Genomic DNA, 25020 nt, shown 5'->3' on the forward strand with positions numbered 1-25020 from the left:
AAGAATGCCTGGAGAGGATTAATACACAATATAAATCATAATTTCTGGATGGATAGTTAAAATTCATATCAATATTGGCAGGGATTTATGGGAGGTTTCTTGTATGATTTTGACTGTACAGCAGCGAACCTGAAAATATATCAACCCCTGGTGTCTCCAAGGGGAGGTAAAGAATAAGAGTTATTGCCCTTTGTCTACCTCAAACAGATAGAAAAGATAAAAGTTTCATCTTTTAGTAAATCTGAATTCAGGAGGTAGCAGTCTTATATCCCAATGTCATGGAACATATTCGAAGAAGCAATAAAAACTTGAGTACAGGAAAAAATTGGCTACATGTATCCTGTTTAATGTACAAAGACCAAACAAGGTAACTCTAAGTTTAAACCAGGAAATAATGAAAGAAAAGAATTGGTTTTAGTTTCTTTTAATTTTCCAACTACTTCAATTGGCAAGTGATTAGCCTGTGCTTAGTGAACCTATACACCATGGGAGAAGTCGACGTTAGTTTCATTAATGATGTGAAAATAGATTTTGTCTGCATCCTAAGCATGCACTTACCTCAATTGGTGCTGGTATATAAGTATCTGAAATATAAAGAACAGGATTAAAAATGTGTTTCAAATTCCCCAGCAATATACAGTGTCACTTACTAGACATCCAATCAGACTTACAACTTTTTATCTGGCTCCTTTTCTGTATTTTATGACACAACTGGTGTTGGCACCAGAAATGTCAGATAAATTATAAAAGAAGTAGATAATAACTTGATCTACTACATTTAACTACACACTTAATTATTATGGATTGCCCATGCAATCCAGTAAATATGGATACTGGAGGAAAGGGATTAACTGTTCAGTACTTATAGTGGAAGTGCACTGAATATGGTGCATGTTCTCATAATCCTAGTGGAAATTTTACGGCAGCCAAAAAAAGCTTTATGGCACCCCTCACTATTTTATTGCACTTGCTCTGCAAGTTGATACACTTAATAAACAGACAGAAGAAACCAAACACCATGAACCCAACCATGGCAGTACAAACTAAACCTTTATGTGGTATTTATCAATGGCCTAATTAGGAATAAATTACAAACATGCACAATGTAAGCAAAATACGAGGTTTTTACATTTTTTAAATATCCTCCCACAACTATCCAAAAACAATGCAGAAATCAGAACAAATTGCCTAACTACAATGTGCATCCCTGTTAGCCTGTTGCCTAACTATAATGTGCATCCCTGTTAGCCTGTTGCCTAGCTACAATGTGCATCCTTGTTAGCCAACTACATGTAAGGTACCAAATAGCAGCTTTATTCACTGTATCGGTCATGGACTAAAATAACAAATGTAGTAAATAAAGTTTTATTTGCTGTATTTGTCATGTGGACTTAAAGAATATAATGTACTAAATAAAACTTTGTTGGCTGTATTTGTCATGTAGACTAAAAGACTGTACTGTACTAAATAAAGCTTTAATTGCTGCATCTGCAACCCATACAAACCAAGATATATACCATCCATTGGCTTCCCCTTTCAAGCTATGAAAAGTCTTCACCAGATTAAACAAACATTTTTATCTTTACCATACAGTATTACATCAAAGTATAAATGAATTATCACACAGGAATTTCTTAATTTTTTTAATATAAAAATAGGCGTTCAGTAGGACCAATGGAAAAGTGCACAGAAATACTTAATTTTATCAACGACCAGAATACTGACGCCTTTTTCCTGACAGAAACATGGCTAAAAACATCAGGTGATGAGCCCAAGTGTGTGGATCTAACACCAACCAGTTACTCCATCAAGTCGTTCCCCCGTAATTCTCGCGGAGGTGGAATTGCCGTCATCACAAAGAACTCCATGATAAAACATCTTAACCACACCACAACATTCAATTTCGACCACACATTGTTTGAACTAGTCCAAACCACACTCACACTGGAACAAAGGTCAGTCGATTTTTTCTGCCTATACCGCCCTCCTCCTAGTAGAAAAAACAAGCTGGCTGACTCTGTTTTTGGAGCAGTTTCTGAATCTCCTTGACTATGAAAATTCGATAGCTGGTAACCTGATTATTCTTGAAGATTTCAACTGTCACTCTGACTGTCCCGGAAACCCAAATACATCAAAACTCATAAATTTCACTAATGTTCTCAACCTCAAACAGTCAGTTAACCAACCCACCCAAAAACATGGTCACATTTTAGACTGGATTCTTCATAGACCTGATGATAACATTCTACGGTCCACCTTGGTATCCCATGACCTTGCATCAGATCACCTCTGCATTATATGCAATCTTGACGCATCAGTCCCTAACCCTCCACCTTTATCTGCTACTAAGAGAAACCTCTGTATGATAAACAGAACCAAACTAATGCACAACATCCAAGCTAACCTAACAATTTGCTTACCTCCTACCGCAGAACAACTCGATAACTGCATGCGTTCATTGCTTGACAAACATGCCCCAGTTACCAAGTGCAGAGTATCAATTCAAAAGTGTTCTCCATGGTATAGCAGTGTTAGAGACCAGCTTCGTACTGCTAAAAGAGACCGCCCTAAAGCTGAGAGGCTTTGGCTTTCCACCAGACTCACTATTCATAAGCAAATATATGAAGTCGCTAACAAGAATGTCACTAATATAGTCCATGCAGCGAAATCAGCCCACTATACTACTAAGATCATGGAAAGTTCCAGCTGCAAAGAGCTCTTCGAGATTACTAACAAGATAATGTCAAGAAACAAATCTACACCACTTCCAACTACCTTCTCTCTAGTTGATCTTCCAGACATGTTTGCAAATTTCTTCCGTGAGAAAGTACAAACTATTAGAGATAAGCTGGAAACCACAATTTCAATTGACTCGTTGACACCATACAGTTGGGATACAGAATTTGAGCGGCAACCATTAGCAGCATTTGAACCTGTCTCTATGGATTTCGTAAGTACAGCCCTGATGAATAGTGCACCAAAGTCATGTGAACTTGATCCATTTCCAACATCACTGCTGCTTGAGTGCTTAGATCCAGTATTGCCTTCACTAACTGATGTTATTAATACCTCTCTTTCATCCGGGGGAGGGGCCCGAGTGGCAGAGTGGTCTAAAGCACTCTCCATTACGGATCAATGCCATCTCACCTCTGTCTGCGTGGGTTCTAGTCTAGGATTCAGCCAATGTGGGTATGTGAGAAAGCTTGCCAGTAGCTTCTCGTGGGTCGGTGGTTCGTCCCGGGTTCTTCCTCCAACGTTAATACTGGCCGCCATTCATAGCATATTGTGCGCTGAAAAATGGCGTTAAACCCCATAACAATAACTCATCCGGGGAATTATCTGAATGAACCTGTCTCTATGGATATCGTACGTACAATCCTGATGAAGAGTGGACCAAAGTCATGTGAACTTGATCCAATTCCAACATCACTGCTGCTTGAGTGCTTAGATCCAGTATTGCCTACACTAACTGATGTTATTAATACCTCTCTCTCATCTGGGGAATTCCCATCATTTTTCAAAACTGCCATTGTAAAGCCTCTGCTGAAGAAACCAACACTAGACCATAACGATTTAAAGAACTACTGCCTATTTTCTAATCTCCCATTCATATCAAAAATCTAAGAAAAGGTTGTTCTATCCCAGCTTGTATCTCATCTAAATTCAAAGTCTTTTTAACAATGTATAATTGGCATATCACCCTTGCCACAGTACTGAAACTACTCTTCTAAAAGTAGTTAATGACATTCTCTCTGCGTTGGATAGCTGCAAGATTACAGTCCTTACCCTCCTTGATTTGTCTGCAGCATCTGACACAATAGACCATGATATATTACTTCACTGTCTCCAGCATTATTTGGCATTCATGATACAGCCTTACTGCGATTCAAGTCCTACTTGGTCAACAGGACACAAACTGTATATGCAAATGGAATACACTCCAGCCCAGTTGATCTATGTTGTGGTGTTCCACACGGGTCTTTTCTTGGACCTGTTCTCTTCATTCTATACACTCAGTTGCTCTCAAGTGTCATATATCATCATCCAGTATCTCGCCAATTGTACGCTGATGACACCCAAATATACAAATCTAGCCACCCAACTGAAGTCGATGCTACCATCCAAGGTGTAGAGAGGTGCATTTCTGATGTGAAATCATGGATGACATGTAACAAGCTACAGATGAATGATGATAAAAATGAGGTCATTCTGATCACAACATAAAGACTTTTCATTCACATCCTTTACCACAAACATAAATATCAGCAACACCAACATTAAATTCACACAGCCGGTACGAAACCTAGGTGTTACTTTGTTCAGTACTCTCACACTGCACCAACATGTCATGAACATATGCAAGGCTGCATATCTTGAGCTGAGACGCATCAGCTCAACTCGCAAACATCTTTCAGTTGATGACACTAAAACACTTGTGTGTTCTTTAGTACTTTCAAGACTGAACTATTGTAATTCAATTATGTCTGGTTCATCTCAATATCTGCTCCAAAAACTTCAAAACACAGCTGCTCGGATCATACTTAGAGTACCACGATCAGAGCACACCTCCCCGCTGCTCTGTACCCTACACTGGCTATCCATTCAATCCAGAATTAAACATAAAATTTGTTCTCTGTGCTACGTTTCACTGTCGGACTCTAGTCCAACATACCTATCCGACCTCACCCATGTGTATACACCAGTAAGATACTTACGCTCCTCTTCTGACAATCGTAAACTCATTATTCCCACTATGAAAACAAAGTCATGTGAACATGTTCTTTTGCATACCAGGGCCCAGCAACGTGGAATGAATTGCCCACTGAACTTAGACACAAAGACACAGTGATCACATTCAAGAGGGCTCTCAAAACTCACTTATTTCGACTGCAAGAACAAACTTAAAAACCTAATAATGTTTCCTACCTTAAATATTCTCAACATGCTTTTTTAATGTTTTCTAATTTCATGGTGTTTGTTTTTGTAATCATATTATGTTTTTTATATTATAGGTGATGTCTAATGTTGTAAAGCGCTTAGAGCTTCTAAAGATTAGGCGCTATACAAAGTCCTCATTATTATTATTATGTTATTGTTAGCCTAACATTGTATCACATCACAATGTCTTGTTTTCTTATGATATCACGGTCACATTCTAAAGTTTATATTTATAAGAAGCCATTCCCTACCAATCACACTGAGGACATGCTGCGCCAAATGCCATGGCTACAGCCTGCAGTAAATTCCAGTTTTTCTCTTCTGCCACTGCAAAAAGATTGTTGCTAATTATATCTGACAAGCATAATTTGATTAAAATCTAATAATGCCAAGGACACAGATGACTACAGTAAATGTGAAATAATGTATCAATGCAGTGTTTCTGTGAACTGGCAACATAAATGTATTTACATTTGATGCATTTGGAGGAAGTAGAGGTATGCTGTATAACTGGTGCACCACAGCAATTTTCTTCCAGTTGTACATACCACATTACTTTTTCAATGTACTGTTAAATTGAAAGTTTCCATTATAATTCAATGTATGTTACTTTCTGAGAAAAATGTTGTTAATATCAATGTGTTTTCATTATCTGTGAAAATAAAGTTCACCAAATAAACTTTCTTTTTACAAAATTGTTGTAGCTGATGCAAATTAATGGTTAAAAAAACAAAATTACTTTTATTAATCTTACATGGCTAATTTGGCATGCGATACAGATGTTCAGTCTGTGATTCTATATCACACACATAGCCTGAACAACTTTTAGATCTTGAAATAGTAAATAATCCTCTTGTAAAATATCTGTACTCATTTATTGCTATACATTTTAAATTAATAAAAATGCAAACAAACATTTGTAATTTTAAGAAATGCAGTCATATTTAATGAATATGTCCGCTTTCATCACTGGGGATAATGGGAGGACTTCTAAGTAGCAACAAGCAGTTTGTGTGCATTTCAAGGTTATCTAAGCCAAGAAATTAGAGTTAGTTGAGGTCAACAGCAATATCTTGGATACAATGTTTGTCAGCGAGTTTTCAGTTGAAGCTTGTGTGCAAAGTGACATCAAGCAAGAGAGAGAGAGAGAGAGAGAACTTTGCTGCTGGATTCTTGTATTGGATTTTTAAAACTCCATACAAAATACGAAAGACTCAAGAAATCATGCCAAGATTTAAGGCATCGTTAGAAATGCCTCCACATTTGGAAACAATTTTCCCTGGTTCGATTGGACCCTTAAATTGGAGCCTAACCGACTACATTGATTAAAACGGGTGGTTTGTACCTAGAACAAGATACTCCTAATAGCTATACGAGAGCTACAGACAGATAAGTGACAGTAACTAAGGCTACAGCATTTCATCTTCAGATGAGTTTGATAATATGCCACAACATGCTGAATTCTGGGTACAACAGCCACCAACAAAACTGAGAAACATTCCACAATGTAAATCATCTGAAAATATAATTTATTTTAAGAAGCAAGTTTAAATTGAGGAACTTTCAATTTATTAATTAATATTAATGTAATTGTTTAGTAAATCTGAAAATAAAACTGACAAACATTTGCAACACGAAATTAGACTATCACAGAAAGCAACAGCTTTTTTAAACATGACACAAAGTAAAAAGAATAACATCTTGTAACCACATTGTTGTTGTTGTTGGGTTTATCGCCATTTTTCAGCACATGATAGGCTATACATGGCGGCCAGTATTAATGGTGGAGGAAGAACCCAGGAAAGAACCACCAACCCACGAGAAGCTACTGGCATGCTTTCTAACATACCCACATTGGCTGAATCCGAGACTCGAACCCACGCAGACAGAGGTTCAATGACAATGATCCGTAACGGAGAACGCTTTAGACCACTAGGGGCCCCTTGTAACCACACTGTAGTTGAGACCTTACCATTGCTGGGACACATACTAGGAATTGTATGCTTGTTTATACTTAAATTCTTCCTAATGTCCATGTAGCAAAATAAACGGAAAAAAATGCAGAACAAATATTATTTAGAATTTTCTTCTTAGTAATATCCAAATGACTGATAAAAGTATAGTCCACATGTTAAAAAGAGACCGAGTCTTCATTTTATTTAAAATATATGCTTAAATTGCAAAGTTGAAGCTTAATGCATCAATAATTTCTTGCAATAAATACATGAAAATAGTTTGAAAGTACTGTTCAGTAATGAGCTAATTTGTTTAAAACTGAATGCATTTAAGTACCGATACTGCGTGAAATTTGTCATAAAATTCACTTGCAAATAAAGTGTTTGTATTCAGTAAGGATAGTATATGAAGAATGGGACAAATCCGATGTTCCGTTTGAGAAATATGGATAACTCCACTTGTTGACTGCAGTTTAAATCAATTCATATGTTCCATACAACTTGTTTGAAATATTCAAAGCTAAAGAGCCAATCACCATCTCAGCAATGCAGACAACTTGATGCACAACTGCACAGGAAAGAACTCTATTGAAAAGGCAAAGAAATATATACATCTGTATCTGACAATCTTGACATATTCCTAAACCACACTAAACTCATGTCTTTCCACCAGTTCAGAACAAAACACATATGTGGTTGTGTCTATATGTTTATGTTCCTTTAAATAAGTATTTGACATGTGTCACATATGCCAACACAGTGGCCAAATGCAATGTTGTCGAACATATTCAAGGCAAATCCAACTTTCTGAAAAAAATGCAGATTAAAAATGAAAAACACACATCATACTTTATTTACTCACAAACAAATGTTAATGTGTTAAGAATATGTATTCCTTTGTAAGACTGAGAATCATTGTACTGTTTACAGGAGCACAATTGTTTCCTGTATGAACATTAATTTTCTCAAGTCAACTACACATTTTCTTTTTTGATGAGTAAGCATGATGTATGTTTACTGTTTTCTCCCTGTGGTACCAATAGTGTTGCTAGTAAATTGTTGTCTTCAGTGTCAACACCTTTGATCTTTATCATTTTGCTTTTGAATGGCAGCATGATGTCTTGAATAGTATCAGCAATGATGTAAGCATAATCATCCCACTTGAGTAAGTGCCTTTAGATTGTAATTTATACAACAGTTAACACAAAAATAGCAAATTCATTTACAATAAGGTGTTGGTTATTTAAGTTTCAGGGTGAGTGATTATCTTGTGAGATGAAATATTTTCATTTCTTTATCTAAAGATAATCAAATTTTACAAAAATAATAATGTGGATATGTTACTATTTTGCTATAAATCGTAGCAAAATATTTTAACAACTACTGACGGACAGAAATAAAACAAAAATGTATCAGGCTTCTGACCCAGAATACAGAATTGATCCCTAAAATAAGTGTGGTATACAGCAGAACATATCACATTATATGTTCATAACTACATCGGTGCAAAATGTTTCAATGTACCCTGCTCTTGTAGTAAATAAGAATCACAAATCTAAACCCTATATAAAATCTATATGTTTTCCTGATATCATTGTCATTCTAACTCCAACAGCATCATGTCTGATCATTTCAGTAAGATCAAGATACAAGGATGCAAAAAAAGTAAGACCAGTAGATATAAATTGTGTAACATTGACCCAAATGGAATAAATACATTTACCTCAAATCCAGTAGATGTAGAGTGTGTAACATTGACCCAAATGGAATAAATACATTAACCACAAGTCCAATAGATGTAAAGTGTGTAACATTGACCCAAATGGAATAAATACATTTACCACAAGTCCAATAGATGTAGAGTGTGTAACACTGACCCAAATGGAATAGATACATTTACCACAAGACCAATAGATGTAGTGTAACATTGACCCAAATGGAATAAATACATTAACCAAAAGACCAATAGATGTAGAGTATGTAACATTGACCCAAATGGAATAAATACCTTAACCACAAGACAAAGAAACAATGGTTATACATGGGTATAACATACAAAAAATCATACTTTCAAGATGAAAATGGGATAAAAGCAAACAGAATCCATACTAGCGATGTAAATAATACTGTCATCATTGTAGTAGTTTAACAATAGTATCAACAGAATCATTATCCTTCATACAAAGAAACTGAAAGAAATACTTTACAATTTGATTGAACAACCAGTGGTCCAACACACAAATGTATTTGGAAAAGGATTTCATGATTAACAAAAGAAGATGTAAAGAACAAAACATTCTGCATACCATTTATTTCTGCAGAGTATCGTATCTTCTGTATGAATGTCTTTATCTGAAATAGAAGAAATAAAATGCAGCCCGTTGCTGACAAAAGGGTTGTGGAGATATGTAACAAAATAAGAAAACTGAAACATCTATGTCACCCATCCCAACAAAATATCTGCTAGTGAACAGAAGGATTTATCAATGATCTTCTAAGTTAATATTTAGAAAGTACACAGAATAATGATAAGCATCGTAAGTTTTATTCCTGAAGCAAATGTATGAATATTATATGGATTAACATACAAAATGGATAAAACACTAAAAAAATTAAACTTTAAGAATAATGGATAGCAAAAAGGCAACTTTACACCATAAGTTTAATATTTGTACCAAAATTCAAAGTATATTGAATCATTCTAGAGTCACAGACAGAAATATGTGAATAATGGATGATGGATTGGTGGGTTAGTTGGTTGGTTTTAGAAATTCTTTTAACATATTGCCGTCTACATCATACTGGGTAAATGGGATTTAAGTGCCTATCCCAAGCACACACTGAGCAAGCCAAGCGAGGCTGTTCTGGTATTGAATCCAAGTCAAATGTCCTGAAAGATGTGTAACATTTTACATAACAGATGGATTAATTTTAGACTGCTAACAAAATTGCTCAGTACAGTCAATTAATCCACCTATATTGTACTGCATGCATTGGTGAACCATAGATATTCGTAAGTCACATGACAATTGCTAAGGCTTCAGTCACATGTCAAAAACAACCACTTCAAAATGAGTGACACTGCATCTGATTCATTCCTAGATACTGATTGAACAGCTGATTATCCACCAATTGTGCCAACTAAATTTAGAATTGTGTTAGGTGGTAGGTTTTACAAATTTTCAAGCATCAGACAAAAAGTAACAAGAAACTCTGGTTTCTCAAAACAATCACCATCTGAACATGTCTGCAATAAACGGCAGAGTTTTATGAATGGGTGAGATCTGACCCCAAATGACTCAACACATCAATATACATGGTTCCCACGCTTTTCTAAAGATAAATTTCAAGGTCATTTCCAGGATGAAATTAATTTTTTCAAGTTTCACATATGACCATTATTTAATGGAATTAAAGAACATTTTACATTGCAAAACATGCATTTTCTAAATCTAAAAATTTTCTCTTTCAAGACTCTCCAAAACATCTTAGTCAGAAAAGATGCTCATGTAAAAAAAAAACACAAAATGTATCATATGAAACAAGTTTGATTATATTCCTATAAATTGGCATGTAAAGTAATTTCGATGTACATAATAAAAATTCTAACATTAATTTGCTGACCTGCATTATTTTGCAAAGTGGGAAGTGGGAACAACATACTGGACATAAATTAGTTTTTTCCTTTCAAAACTTTAATTCTAAAGGATTCTATAGCAATAGATATATATATATATATATATATATATATATATATATATATATATATGTGTGTGTGTGTGTGTGTGTGTGTGTGTGCATTTGATAGAAAGTAAACATTTCCTATTACAGTTTTTGAAAAAAAAAATAAACACAAATTAAAATCTTGTCTTGCAACAAAAAGAGTTTGAACCTAAATTTATCTGTGCCAATAAAATCCCAAACAAGATTTTTAAACAACATATCTCTTTAAGATGATCTAGTGAAAAATCATTTAAAAAACATTTTCAAACAGGTTGATTTAAATTCTGACAAAAGGCCTTCAAAATTATATGCTGTTGCTTAAACAAGGACTGAATTTTCTATAAAATCAACTTGACTTCTAATTTGTTAAACCAGACCCCATGCCTGTATTGATACAGGGGCTTGTATCATTTTTTAATATATAATACAAGGGATGACAATTTCTCATTTCAGCTTTGAGATTCAAGAATTTGGACTACAAATTTGGCTTAAAACAAATTGCAGTCTGTTTTCTAATATGGGTTTCCTCTGAATGTTCCCACCCCATTTTTCATATTTGGACATTTAAGTTGGGGCATGGGGTCATTGCAACTGCATATAGAAAATTTGGAATTTGCCACTACCGTGCGTAGCAACATATATTAGTCGCTTATCAGTGCGCATAACAAATTTAAACTTATGTTATATCGACTCATACCTGCATGAAATCGATATGGAAATGATTTATTTTCTTAGAAATGGCAAGTATTATTAACATTGGGTCTTTAATCTGCTGACAGACTAGATGAAACTATGACATAGATGAAACCCAATGCTGTACTCACCATCTGCATTACTAGTCACATTACTTCACGTATCTCAAAAGACGACATTGGAAGTCCTATAGTCACGTGATATCAACAACAAACTCCTTTTTAATGTTGTTATACAGAAATTCAATAATATTAAATGAAAGTCAAATATTTTTATGAAAACCAGCAATCTGGCCAATCTGATTTATCAAGCAGAGAGCACATATCTACGTGGTAGTCATGTGATACAACAAAACTTCATTTGTTCTCGGAATATATAAATATGGAGAATTTTGTGTTCTTTCATTTTTGCATTTTTATTACAACCAGCATATGATTTTCATTTAATATTTTCTTTATACTTTACAACATTTGAAAATGGGGGTTGTTAGATTTGTGTAATCATGCGACTACCAATGCAAATTGCGAGTACCAGGTAACATTTCATCAATGCCGTAGTTTTATCTTGCCTTTCAGCAGATTAAAGACATAATGATTCTAATACATGTACTCACAATTTCTGAGAAAAAAAGTAATTTTCATATCTATTTCATGCATGTATCACTAGATCTAACAATGTTTAAGTTTGCTTGGTCATCCGGTAAGCGGCTACGCTTTGCCACGACCCTGTTGGCCTCTTGTGATGCTAGACTTGTTTTCGTACCTTCTGTGTAATGAAAGATATGGATATCTTGCTGAGTTTGAAACTAAAAGTCTACAAGACAAATCTAATCCACTGAGCACTTGGATTGACTTAGCATATGTGTTTACTGCAAGCACCCAAATGATCAATACTGCACCCTCCGAATATTCTGGTTAGAAATAAATTTAACTCAAGATCAGTTTAATTATGACGTAATTATATGATTGTTTCAGGCTTCAAGTGGTGCCGGAAAATTTCCATGTTTTTTGTGACTTTCATCAATATTTGCAAAATTCATGGACTTTTCATGGTCAGGGAAAACAATTATCATTTCTCCCGACTTTTTCCATATTTCCCGGTAGCATGGGAACCCTGAATACACTTTTGAGGGATGACAAACTGGATTACTATACCATATCACTTTTATGAGTATGTTCCAATCTGAACCACTAAGTGACAGCGAAATACTTATATGTACTGGTATACTACCATACTGCAACTCATACTGGTACCAATTCTTCTGTATCATAATTTTAATCCTTCCTATTAGACTAATTGTGGAACTATTTTTATTTACTCAAAATATTATTTGGTATTATGAGAGAACACCACAACCAGTTGAATACCATATGTAGTCACAAGCTGAGGCCAACTGCAAACAACATAGATCCTGATCAGCCATAGGATAATTTGCCTGCTGATCTGGGTTTATGACGTTTATTATTCCTCATAAACTGCACAGACCCAGATCTGCCGATGCATTATGAGGCAGAAAATCTGGAAGTGTACAGTTGCAGTTGGTCTTATCTTAAAAGCAAACACATACAGTCTAAGCTTTAGTAACAGCTGATGGTCAATTACTGCTGTAAAAAACCTGAACCAGATCTTGAAACTCAATAAGCCAACTGTGCACTGGCTTGAAATGCAAGGAAGTTGGTGGAAGCAAATTTTAATGTATATTATGTTACTTCGAAAATAGTCACCCAATCATATTATGTGAGGAATATTGGCCTGCTACCCTGTGATTCCAGCTCTACTAAAAAGGAAAATCATCTTTCCCTGTCTATTTTAAAAAGACAATGACCAATGACTCTTGCCCATTATCTTCCCTTGGAACCGGCAGGTGTCACTATTTTTTAGCTGAACGAAATACTAATGTAGATACATGACAGGGTTGTTGGAAGGGTTTTTAAGTAATCTGATTTGGTAAGTATCCTTGGTGGAACATAATTTACTTAAAACTTTGCTTTCTCTTTTAATACGCTCCCCAATCACATTACATTAGGAGATGAAGTTATAGGAGGAAGGAATGCTGAGTATATGAACTCTACCTTGGGTATCCTTCTTGGGAAGATTGGTTGGCTTCTTATTGTGAATGATAACCCATTCTCCTAATTAGGCCACTTAGGCACCAGAATGGTCCCAGTGATTAATGATGGCTTTGCAAGCTAATTCAGCTGATAAGAGGAACAAATTTGAATCTCCTTATCATACAATTGTTTGTTTAAGCTGGAACAAATCAACACGTGTGATAAGTGACACCTTTTGGCAATCATTTGCACAACATAAAAAATGAATCATATGTTAAGTCAAATTTTCCGACCAATGAATAATATGCATTTTATAATGGTATGCAATTACAAAGTCTAAAATTCCTCAAAGGCATTTTTAATAAATTTCTCATTGAAGTTAAACTGGAACTTGGTCAAATTCTTTGACAGAATAAACTGGTGAGTTTTGTCAAACAAATGACATGATGTGTTTTGTAAAAATGTGATGCACTCATGCATGGGACTCTGTTTTCTTTTATGCCAAACTAAACCATGCATATTTTACACCAACTCACGCATAATGGAGAACTCTGAAACAGGATCATTATGCAAGTATGTATTATTCATTATATTCTATAAACTAGTCCATTTAAAATATGAAAAGAATAATGCAGTTCAGAACTATACATTTTTCATTAAACATGAATACCCCTTTACAGTGACTGAACACAAAAAAAATAAAACATAACCGACAGACATGGGTATACACTATATGCCAAGTCCACATTACCTCTGATTCTGACTTGTGAGGAAGATACTTCTGGATGTTTTTTATATCGTCAGGAGAAAATCTGGAATAAATTCATCATATATTTGTTTAAAATATTTTGAAAGATGTCTATTTTCTATAATTTTAGAGTCACAGTACCAACTAAACATACAGCATGTCAAGTTAAGCTACTGTGACCTATTTTGTCTGGACCGAATCATTTGTAACAGTCAAATGATTTATATACAGAAGTTTTCTCCAGACCCTTCACACCTTGTATGCCTGTTGAGATCTGACTATTATCACATACTGCACAAACTGAACGAAAATTATTATTTCAGAGATCTCGCTATGATTTTAAAACAAGGAGTACAGGACTCCCAGTTTGGTAAAAATAGGAGTCTCATCATCAAAAGTTGCAGTCCCTTCTTTCCTACAAAATCAACACAGATGTGAGTGCATCTATTTTTAGATGGAGAGGTTTCTGTAATGTAATCAATCACTTTAATATAGCATCATTACAACAGTCCACTGACAGGATTGCAAATTTATGGTTTATTTGTCTACATCTTTGTAGTAATTTTAGGCATTGGTTAAATAGTATCTGATTTGCTGTTTTTTCACCCGTATTTTCGCAAATATGCGTCAAGTCGGAAAACAGCTTAGACCTTAAAGCGCATCTCGCGAATTCCACAACATAGCATTGTCCTCTACGTTTCTGACCTACACAATTTGTAGTTTAAAGTTAAATCTTTAATAAAATAGTACCTTGGCTTTGCTTTCAATAATTTGTACATTTTTCTGAAAATATCTGCCCAATGATGTACGAAAACAGACAATCTAATAAACTGGTATATCCCGGACTTAGCAAAGTCCGCCATTATTTCCCGTTAGGCCTACTGGTTCACTTACAGTTTCAAACTAATTTTATGACAAAATAGTGTACAAGAGGCAGTTAATATATATCCAGATCACCGATTCTGATCTTAAAAAACATGTTTACATGTTTTATCATCAATGGATATCATGCAGAAAATTGATAGTTGCTACCTTACTCAAAAAAAGGTTAATGGTCAATCAGTTATCAAAACATATGCTTGTAAATAGGCAGGAGTTTGTCAGCGTAATTGATATCAAAACTTGACCTAGCTACTGATCTAATTATGAATACATTTCGCTAAAAACACTAGAACCGGGCTAAGGCGAGGGGCATTTTTAAAAGAGTATGGTCAGTTAATGCACCTCTTAAATAGCTCTTGTTCGTCCATCAGAGTGATACTGAATTTTGTCAATCCAAGTAAGGCTTTATTCCAAACACTAAGCTAGGCATCACACACTTTCTTACACTTAGCTACTGTCCTATCCGAACTATCAATTCTAGCAGCTTTAGCACTCTTCTGAATCTAGTTACAATCTTCGTAAGTTTGCCGTTTAACCCCAAAATACTTATCCAAATTTACGAATGGCATTTTTTCTAAGTCTCAACATGTCTTGATTCTCGTGCACTACTTATTCTGATACATTCGGAAATGAACACAATAATGAAAGCTAAAGTTGTTTATTTGATGTACTTTTATAAATGACCACATGTACATCTCTGGGTCTTTCTGACTCTGAATTCAATCACTGTAAATATCAGTACATTTTACCACCCGGCCGCCAGTCAAAGCCTTTGAACTGGCCCGTTCAGCTATTGCATCATGTACTTTTTTATGTACTCTTATAATATCAACATGTATGTTCATCAAGGAGTCTTTCAGTCACTGAATTCTGTCATTGTAAATATCAGCACAGCTAAATGATCAACACATTTTCCCACAAAGCAGGTGGCTGAAGCAGGAATGAAAGTCTTCGAATTTTCCTGCACACATACTACATGTGTACGGAGGACTCCTGCCTAAGTGATTTTCTGCGTCCCAGATCAAAAATTAATTACAATTAAACTAAGTGTAATTGCAACTGTAACTGAACATTGCCAATATGGTGTAATTGTAATTGAAGTCATAACTTTCAGGAATTATGATTGACGTCTGCAAGCACATCATAACTGTAAATGACGAAAGTAATTGAATCCAAGTCTGTCTGCATTTTTAATGGTGCTTTTGTACTGCTAATGTAAGGAGACATTATTTCTACAGGGATTTTTTCCGTTATCAGACAACATCCTATATACTACCAGCTTTTTTATAAATATTGCAACCTATTCAATGTTTCAATTTAAGGATTGCTTTAGTCCAGAAACAGGAAGTAATTCTCTAAATAGTATGTGAGGTTGCGCTAAAAATTAAACCAGGGTGAGCACATTAAAAAACTATGATTTCCAATACTTTTCCATACAGTGACTTTTTCTTGAGATGGAGAGTCAATAAGGAGTACTGCAAGAAAATGCAAACAAACTTGTACACTTTTTAACAGATTCTGGATAGCCTTCAACATTTCTCAAGTGAACATTACAACACAGAGCCTGGCCAGTCAGTATGTTTTACAATGACAGATCTATTTCAATCAGAGTTAGAAGAGCATTAAAAAAACATGGAACAAAAATTCCAGTTTGAAGAACTAGCCCTGCAAGAAAGATGCAGTTAACAGTGCCCAAACATTCAAATTTTTCTTCTATTTTTAGTGCAAACAAGAGATTAGAATCCATACGTCTCCAATGCTTCCAGCAGCTTAGCTTTGTCCTTAGCATGCCATGCATGTACTGCAGGCCGTGACTTTGTCTTCAGGTTCGTTTTACCAATGTCGTCTGAATTTCCATGCTGAGCCATGCTTCCAGTCTGACAAATAGCAGCTGAAAATAAAAAAATTCCTGTTACACAATTGTTACTATCAAAACCTAGTGATATTAGCATATCTTTCTTCTGTTCTAACACAAAGATAGCCTTAATGTTTGACAACTATACTTGTTTTTAACAAAAATCAAATCTTTGCAAATGTCTGCATGTGTTAGTATTAAACTATGGGTTTAAAAGTTAGTTTTCCTCAAAAACTATTAGTATCTTTCTTTTCTCTTCATCAGTGGCACAATTTTGCATGACTTTATGAACTAATACACTGGTTTCTTCATATCTACCTTGTTTTTACATTGAAAAATACAGATTAAGAATCTGCAACCTTTTCCTTAAAAAAAAAGGGTCTTAGAAAGCTCCTGTTCTCAATCCCACTCTATCCAAATTTTTATTTTCCTGAATTTCATCACACTTTGGAATGAGTCATTTTTAAAAGAAAAGTCCAAATGGGTAACTTTCCCAAACTAAATCAACAAAATTTAGAATAGTAGACATCTCAATTTACTTTTATGAAGGTATTTATTGTATGCATATATGTCTGACGAGAAAGTTTTGTGCAGCACAGTATTTTGACCTCTTAAGTACTATTTGGATTACAGCTGTAAAAGGGGACCCAGGTAGCTGAGTGGTGAAAAGTGCTTGCTTCCATCTCACCTCTGTCCATGTGGGTTCAAGTATTGGACTTAACCAGTGTGTTTACATGAAAAAGGTTGTCAGTAGCTTCCAGTGAGTTAGTGGTTCTTACTCAAGTTTTTCCCCAGGTTCTTCCTCCACCAAATATAATGGCCATCAAACATTGCCTATTACGTACTGAAACATGGCATTAAACCCATTACAACTGTCCTTTTCAATAAAAATTATCTCATCTGTGCAGGGCCGGCGCCAGACTATCTGGCGCCCTAGGCAAGGTTAGATTCTGGCACACACACACCCCCCCCCCCCCGTGGCAAACTGAAGGTTTCGTATATGCGTAATTCCACAGAAAAACTCGAGCCTATAAAAACACGCGAACGTAATTACGTCCTGAAAGTTTCGTATACACGCGATTTTCATTCACTAATTTTGCTTGTTCCGGTCAGCCTGGTGTTTCGGTCAGACTGAATCTACCCGATTATTTGTCCCTGTATGAAATAAACCAGGATAAAAAACGACCCTCAATAAAACTGAAATTTATTTATTTTTCAAAACTGTTGTTGATTTGGAGAAATGCGCCCCCTGAATCAGCGCCCTAGGCGGCTGCCTAGTTTGCCTATATGGTAGCGCCGGCTCTGCATCTGTGTCCAATATTTGGAATGTCTAGTTTTAATATCTATTAAGTTATCTGAATATAAAGAAAGAACTCAAAGTAACTAAAATTTTTAAAGAATGAGATCATCAAAGATGGCAAACTACATTATACATGTTGCTTAAAAACATACTTGTTCATGCAAATATGGCAACAGTGTTACTAAAGAAACTTGTTTGATTTGAAACACAAAGATGATAACTGTGTTTGTGACCCGATGGTGATAATCTGGATAGAAAGTATAAATTGATAAATGAAATGACTAAGTTCAGTCCATGTGTTTTTTTATTGAGTGGTACCAATGTGAGGGTGTGTCAATACTATATAGCAGGACTACAGCAGTTACACAGTAAGCATGGGTTGTCCTATATATGGCTCCCAAAACTTTCATAACTTGTGATGAGTGGTAGTGAACACAGTGCTCTAGGAGAGCTTTTTATTTTTTACAAAGGCAAAAACCCTTAAGAAAAAAATCATTTCAAGTGAAAAAATTACCAAAGGTTACCGACATAACCCATTGGGAAATAGGACATTTTCTATCATATTATAAAAGAGACCTATGTCAGAATGGGTAATATGATTACTGCTTTTTTTTCAAATTAAGCTGGCGTGAAACATGTGGTAGCGAACAACATAGACCAAGTTTATAAATGCCTCTGTGAGAGTAAGTAAAATTTAAAATAATCACTGGCTCCTCGTGATAAAATGCTGGACATTGGCGTCCAGTTCACCAAGGAAAACTGGTGGATACATAGCTACGATGTCGTAGCCTCAACTTGATTTGTCCACGAGGTAGGAGTAAGGGTACTAATATTAGTACTAGTGGATACAGTGTAAGAGATCAATTCCCAAACTGATCATGAACGTGTCATAGATTATGATAGTCCTACAATGTAAGACGTATCACACGTTATTTATGTTTTCGTGGCCAGATTAAGGCCATTGGGAGCCCTGGGCACAGCCAACAGAAGGACCTATAGCTATCCAAGCTTGTCCATAGATATGGTTACAGTATTATTAACAACATTGCCTGTGAAATCAGACGATAATATACGGGACCCCTCGATCCTCAAGGGCCCTTGGCATGTTGCCCACTTTGCCCAATGGATTATCCGGTCCTGTATGTTTTAGTGTTATCACCCCAAAACAAAAATATCGGGTGACGAGTCGTACGTTGCATGACTAAGTTGGTTAATTTTGTTTTTATTTTTTTTTAAAATCTATCTCTTCAGTTAAAATTAATTCAGAACTCGTAAACAGTATTGACGTCAAGTTCGACATCTTTGACTAGATACTTGCATATGCGTGTGCGTTCCGACAAAAAACCCCAGTGGCAACGCTATTTCAGTATATAATGAATATTTTTTGTGCACTTTTAAACCCAGCTCGCAAAGCATGGGAGGTAACTCTTTACCACAACTACGACCCTGCAGCTTTATATCTTTTCATGTACTATCGTGCATTGCAGTTTGAGTTTAACACTTCAAAAATAAAAAATGACATGCACTCCAACGAAAAAAAAATGTTTGATCAGAGTAAATTCGCTATGGATAAATATGCTGTTTTATATCCTATCATCTTTCTGGATGTTGTAGCAGCCAACCTTTAACTTGCCTAGTACTTGCGTTGAGTAAAAGTGACGTAGTAGGTAAGCGCATAAATTTTATACATCACCACAGTTGATGAATGCGTCGACACGGAAACTACCGAAGTATACGAAAATTAGCGTCTCGTGAAAATGAAAGATGTGATTGGATACCGGTGATTGCCGGTTGGAGACGGACATCTACGAGTGCATCATTGTACTGGGTAGAACGGCCATTGGAGACGATTTTTTTACGCTAAATGGACTATAGGCTTTCATAATTAACCCCCCCTTATGTAGGATAGAAATAAGTGATCTGTATTATAACCACTTATCTTCGTCGAAGGATAATTATTTTGTATATTTCCTTCAAAGTTGCGCACATGGGACGAACTTAAAGTGTCGAATTGTCTTGTTTTATACGAACTGAATACCGACGGGAACCATTTTCATGTCACATACATAGCGCCATACTGGAGTTGTAAATGTCAGACAGATCGAAAGATCCGATACCAAAAGACTTTCATTGAAGCATGAGCGGTCGAGCTAGAACGACATCGTTCGCAGAAGGAGGAAAAGGGGGACAGACTGCACCCTTTGGCGGTATGAGGACAGTTAGTAAGTACTATGTCAGTGAATGAAGGTTTCTATGCATCCTGAGTTTTAGGTCAGTTGCTAGCTTTCAGTACTCTGTTAACATGGCGACGTACCGTTTCTTGAAAACACTTAAGCCTAATCACTTGGTTTTTTTAAAATTTATTTCCAGCTTTATATTCATTTTATATGGTGATCGTGTACATTTCTTACAATGATTGTAAATTTGGAAGGAATAAACGAAATCGTTTCAAATTTTAAGCAAAAGGTTTAAGCCGTGGCAAGTAGTCTATGAACATTTGTTAGTTACGATTTCACTGGGGTTTCTTTGATTTTTTTTAGACGGTTTATTACCTGTTTATATGGTCACAACGAGTTGAATAATAAAATTAAAACTACTTGCAAGTTGTAGTCTAAAAAACCAATCTAGTGTTTATTGGAGATTTACAAGCCACATGGGAGAGGGTTACGTAAAAACAACCAATCATATGTTGAACATACAACTTATATGTTGTTTAGGTATAATATACCACCATGTGGGCCAGTTATTATGTGTGTCAGGTAATTCTGCACAACAATATGTCATTTCTGTAAACACTGGATCATGTGTTATTTTTGTCACAGAGGCTCGTATTGTTGCTTAAAATTGACCTTTCATACATGTACTATATAATAACTACAAGGGAGGACACTTCTCTTCTTGCTCACACGACCTATTTAAGAATAAATGTTTATATTCCAAGCTACGCTTTGCGTAGCTTAATAAATTTGGTATAGATATAAAGCTACGGCATTCGACTGTATCCCTATCAAAAGTTTGACTTAATATCATACCATTAAGGAATGCCTAATCATTTTTCCATGGTACCGCTCAACGTGGCCCTGATTGCACCTGCTTACTGTCCTCCCATTGGTGAAAAGAAAATGACATATTTATTTATAACTTGCTTCCTGCATCTTAATCCAAGTTTCCAATTTTGCAAGAAGTTGTTCCACACATACAAAATTGTCAGCTACCTAACGTATTAACTTGTCGCTAGAACGGGATTCTCAAGAAATTCCCCACTGATAGTCTGTTTCTTAATTCTTTAGTAATTATTCTAAAAAAACAAGACATTTTAAACACATCCTATTCATTGTTGTTTCTCTTCTACATAATAGTTTATTTTTTTTTATAACATGTTGAACTTTACTAATTTTTTGCAAGATTGTTTTACTTTGCTTGAAATTTCTTGCCAACTTTTACCGACTTGGGGTGTACTGAAAAGTAAATGTGCTTTATCATTCATTATGCGATTGTGCTATGTTTATCCACTAAATTCAGACCTATATGACCTGTGACAAAATTATTAAATATTTTTAATCTATGTTTGTGCATATTTTGATGGATTTATTTGTATTGTGGATTCAATGGATTTGATGAGATTCGTGTGTGAGTACTCGGTGTTGATACACTATTCATGCTATATATTAGACATGTATATATAAACAGTATACGCAGGGATGGTCCTGGCTTTTAAAAAGCTGTCGCCAAAAAAATCGCCAACCTCAATATTTTGTCGCCAATTTTCAAAAAGTGTCGCTAGAACAAGTAGTGTACATTTTTCCAAGTGTTAATTTAGTCTATTAACCCATTACCTCATACAACCGTCTTTGGACACTTCTACAAAAGTCCCATAGAAGCGCCTTTTGACGTCTGCTGTAAACATCAGCCATTTTAAGCCGGTTTTCGTAGCGCCACCTTCGGGGAAAACCCCTTATTAGATACTACATTCATTTCTGTGAATGACAATTACGTCAGATCACGTGGTCACTGTTTATGTACTGGTCGATATCTGCTATTTAAAGTAACTGGGTCGTAATCTCCACTCTCCAAAATGGCGGTCGCGGATTTCATTCAGTACTTACGAAGTTTTCATGATTAGAATCACAACTATGAAAGATTCAGTAACCTAGGTAAAGGCTCTGATATTGATATAGGCTGCAATTAGTTTTTAAAAATTATCAAATTTACATGACTTAGTGATGTAGACACAGATGAAAAACTTGTAAATTTCGAGTATGAGAAATGGCAGCTCTACAGTTGGTCACACGGCCTCACTGACATGACGGTGAACGAATTCTCTCCAGATTTTAAAGCACATAACAAATTCTTCCGTGATAAATAATTACACAGCTATAACAATCGGACTTTACTCTTAAATTGTTCCACATGTAATAGATGTGTACCAAAAATGTGAAATGGTTAAAATTGCTGTTAAACGTAACATACACTACATTGCTTAATAGTTCACAGGCAAGCTATGCGTATGCGGTCGACTAGGTAACCTGTGTTCTATGTATAGCGAGCTGCACTTTGTCACTATGCTCTATGAGGTAAAGGGTTAATGTAACAGGCAATGAAAATTACAAAAGATGGGTTACTTAATTCTTTAATTACAACAAGCATTAACAAAATGTTACAAAGTGTTACATGAAGATCCGTCGCAATTTTAGGGCTGCCCACTTGTTGAATGCAGTTTCAAAGTCTAAATTTTCACATCCGTACATCCTGATTCTCATGAAATTCTCGAGAGATAAGATGCAGAGTTTATTTCTGATGTCAGTTTTTATGAGGTTCATCTTACAGTCCACAGCACTGACAGGTGACACCAGTAGTCTATCAGCAGCCCCCCCCCCCTATGGCTAGCTTAACAAAGCTTGTAGTGAATTGCTTCCTAAATCCCAAGAATGATCACTGAATGCTGTATAAATTTTCTCGACAAACAAAATAGGATCTACATTCCCACGAATGAAACTTACACGAATCAACACCTGGCAATATTGGACCGTATATATAAGCATAAATTCACACCCAATTTAGAGATTCTTTCACTCTTGTATTTTGAGAAATAAATAATTATTATTAATTATGCAAAACTGGTTGTTGTTTTTGTTTTGTGCTATTTCTTGTTTCGGAGTTTAAGTCTCAGCAGCCGTAACACGGATTGATGGCAAAAGGAAAAGATCAATGAGTAAAATGCTGCACTGGTGACAGACATAATTGTGATTGAGATTTTTCCATTTGCTTTGTATTTATACACAGTAGTCGGTACTTCAAAGGTTATCAGTTTTCTATGAAGGTTCAGCAAAACTATTGTACTGGTATATGTAAAAAAAAAAAAAAAAAAACCAACAGAAGATTTAGCCATTCAATTAATTGTATCTGTTCTATTCGCGTCTTCAGAAGTCGGTCAGTTGTAGGTATAGTTCGGTAGCATGATTGACTGTATCACAGCATACTCAGCCCAGATGTCAGCATAAGCAGATTATGATGTAACAATGCACTGTAAAGATGGGGTTGTCAATACGAACAAAGGATTGTTTGTGTAACAGATTGATTCCAATGCATTGCTTAGTCAAGTTTGTGGCTTCCTTTCGTTCTCCCTTTTAATTTATCCAGTCCAAATCTATGATTGTATGTACAAATTAAATAACCAAAAAGTCTGTCGCCAAAAAAATCGCCAGATGGGATATTTTTGTCGCCAATAAGGAAAAACAATCGCAATTTGCGACATTGGCGAAGCCCAGGACGATCCCTGAGTATACGGGTATATTTACCAATCCGTGGTTCTCTAAATAAAGTAGAATATTATATATGCCTTCTTTGTTTAAATTACTGGTGTATTTCACATTTAATATGCATCGATTAAAGATGGTAACTGTGCCATTGAATCACATATTTTATCACCCACATTATATTACGTACCTACCTACACACACTCCAGCGCACAAAGCTTTTTGGGGTACATGGAACATTTTCTTCAGCTAACTGACCTGGTAGCTAATGTAACATGGTTCGGTCTATAACACGGTCAGGTTCTATGGCTCCCAACGACCATGTTATAGTGGGGCCACACTGTACATTGAATGGGCCTCGAGTTTAAAACATTAATAACTACAAAGGGGTTTGTGCATTTATCAGAATGACTTGTATGCTCATTTTGAATACAGAACAGTACATTGCTGTTGTCACTTTCACAGTACACAGTGTGGTATCGAATGAAGACAGCCATTTGCAGTGATTAATAGTCAGTCAAATCTTATTGACTCTAGTCTTGGCAATTACATTGATCCAGTGTGAAGTTCTATGTGACCCACTGTTATACGTTGGAGTGGGATGCTCCCAATATTTATTTGAATTACTGTGGAATTCCCACCCTGGCTCGTTTTTGTGGGAAGTGAAATTAGTGATAGAGAGAGGTAAAGCTCTGAGCCCCCAGTCAGCAATACCGACAATTAAATTGTTAAGAACACAAAGGTGAAATTCAAAAGAATAACAATTTAATACAAATTAAACGATATTAATTTCCCAACCAATCTTCTTCCTCTCGACCATGTAACAACCTATTTCATCACGTGATTATAGTGTGAGATGGCTTTCCCCTGTACTTGGTTTCTACTCCTCTGTGTTTACTCCGCCAATTCCTTTCCTCCTTCCGTCGTTTTCCGTACTCTGATTCTTCCTATCCTCTTCCCCCTTTGTTTCCTTTTCTCCTCCTCCTTCTCTCTTCATCCAGCAACTAGGCTTGTTCTGGGCCTACTGCCTTGTTCTATCCTGTCTCTCTGAGACTTGGGACTTGACTACCCGGTAGTTCTGTCCCCAGAAGCTTCCTACGAAAAACATAAGGACGTTAG

General features: G+C 35.7%; 2 protein-coding genes across 2 annotated transcripts in view; one reads left to right on the forward strand and one right to left on the reverse strand.

The window, feature by feature from the left end:
* The window catches only part of LOC149793459 (uncharacterized), a 39956-nt gene extending 20139 nt beyond the window's left edge, over positions 1–19817 (reverse strand). The window contains exons 1-5 of the mRNA XM_089967453.1: positions 19768–19817; positions 16740–16881; positions 14112–14172; positions 9200–9245; positions 559–584 (exon numbers count right to left, since the gene is read on the reverse strand). Coding sequence (XP_089823579.1) covers positions 559–584; positions 9200–9245; positions 14112–14172; positions 16740–16858 — 252 coding nt within the window. The 5' untranslated portion in view covers positions 16859–16881; positions 19768–19817. The remainder of the gene's footprint in view (positions 1–558; positions 585–9199; positions 9246–14111; positions 14173–16739; positions 16882–19767) is intronic.
* A 140-nt stretch (positions 19818–19957) lies between these two features.
* The window catches only part of LOC149793460 (glycogen synthase kinase-3 beta-like), a 71986-nt gene continuing 66923 nt past the window's right edge, over positions 19958–25020 (forward strand). Inside the window, exon 1 of the mRNA XM_089967454.1 lies at positions 19958–20367. Within this exon, the coding sequence (XP_089823580.1) occupies positions 20283–20367 (85 nt within the window). The 5' untranslated portion in view covers positions 19958–20282. The remainder of the gene's footprint in view (positions 20368–25020) is intronic.

The sequence above is a fragment of the Sinohyriopsis cumingii genome, chromosome 8 (genome assembly GCF_028554795.1).
Source record: "Sinohyriopsis cumingii isolate HCF-2022 chromosome 8, ASM2855479v2, whole genome shotgun sequence".
NCBI classification, from domain to species: Eukaryota; Metazoa; Mollusca; class Bivalvia; order Unionida; family Unionidae; genus Sinohyriopsis; species Sinohyriopsis cumingii.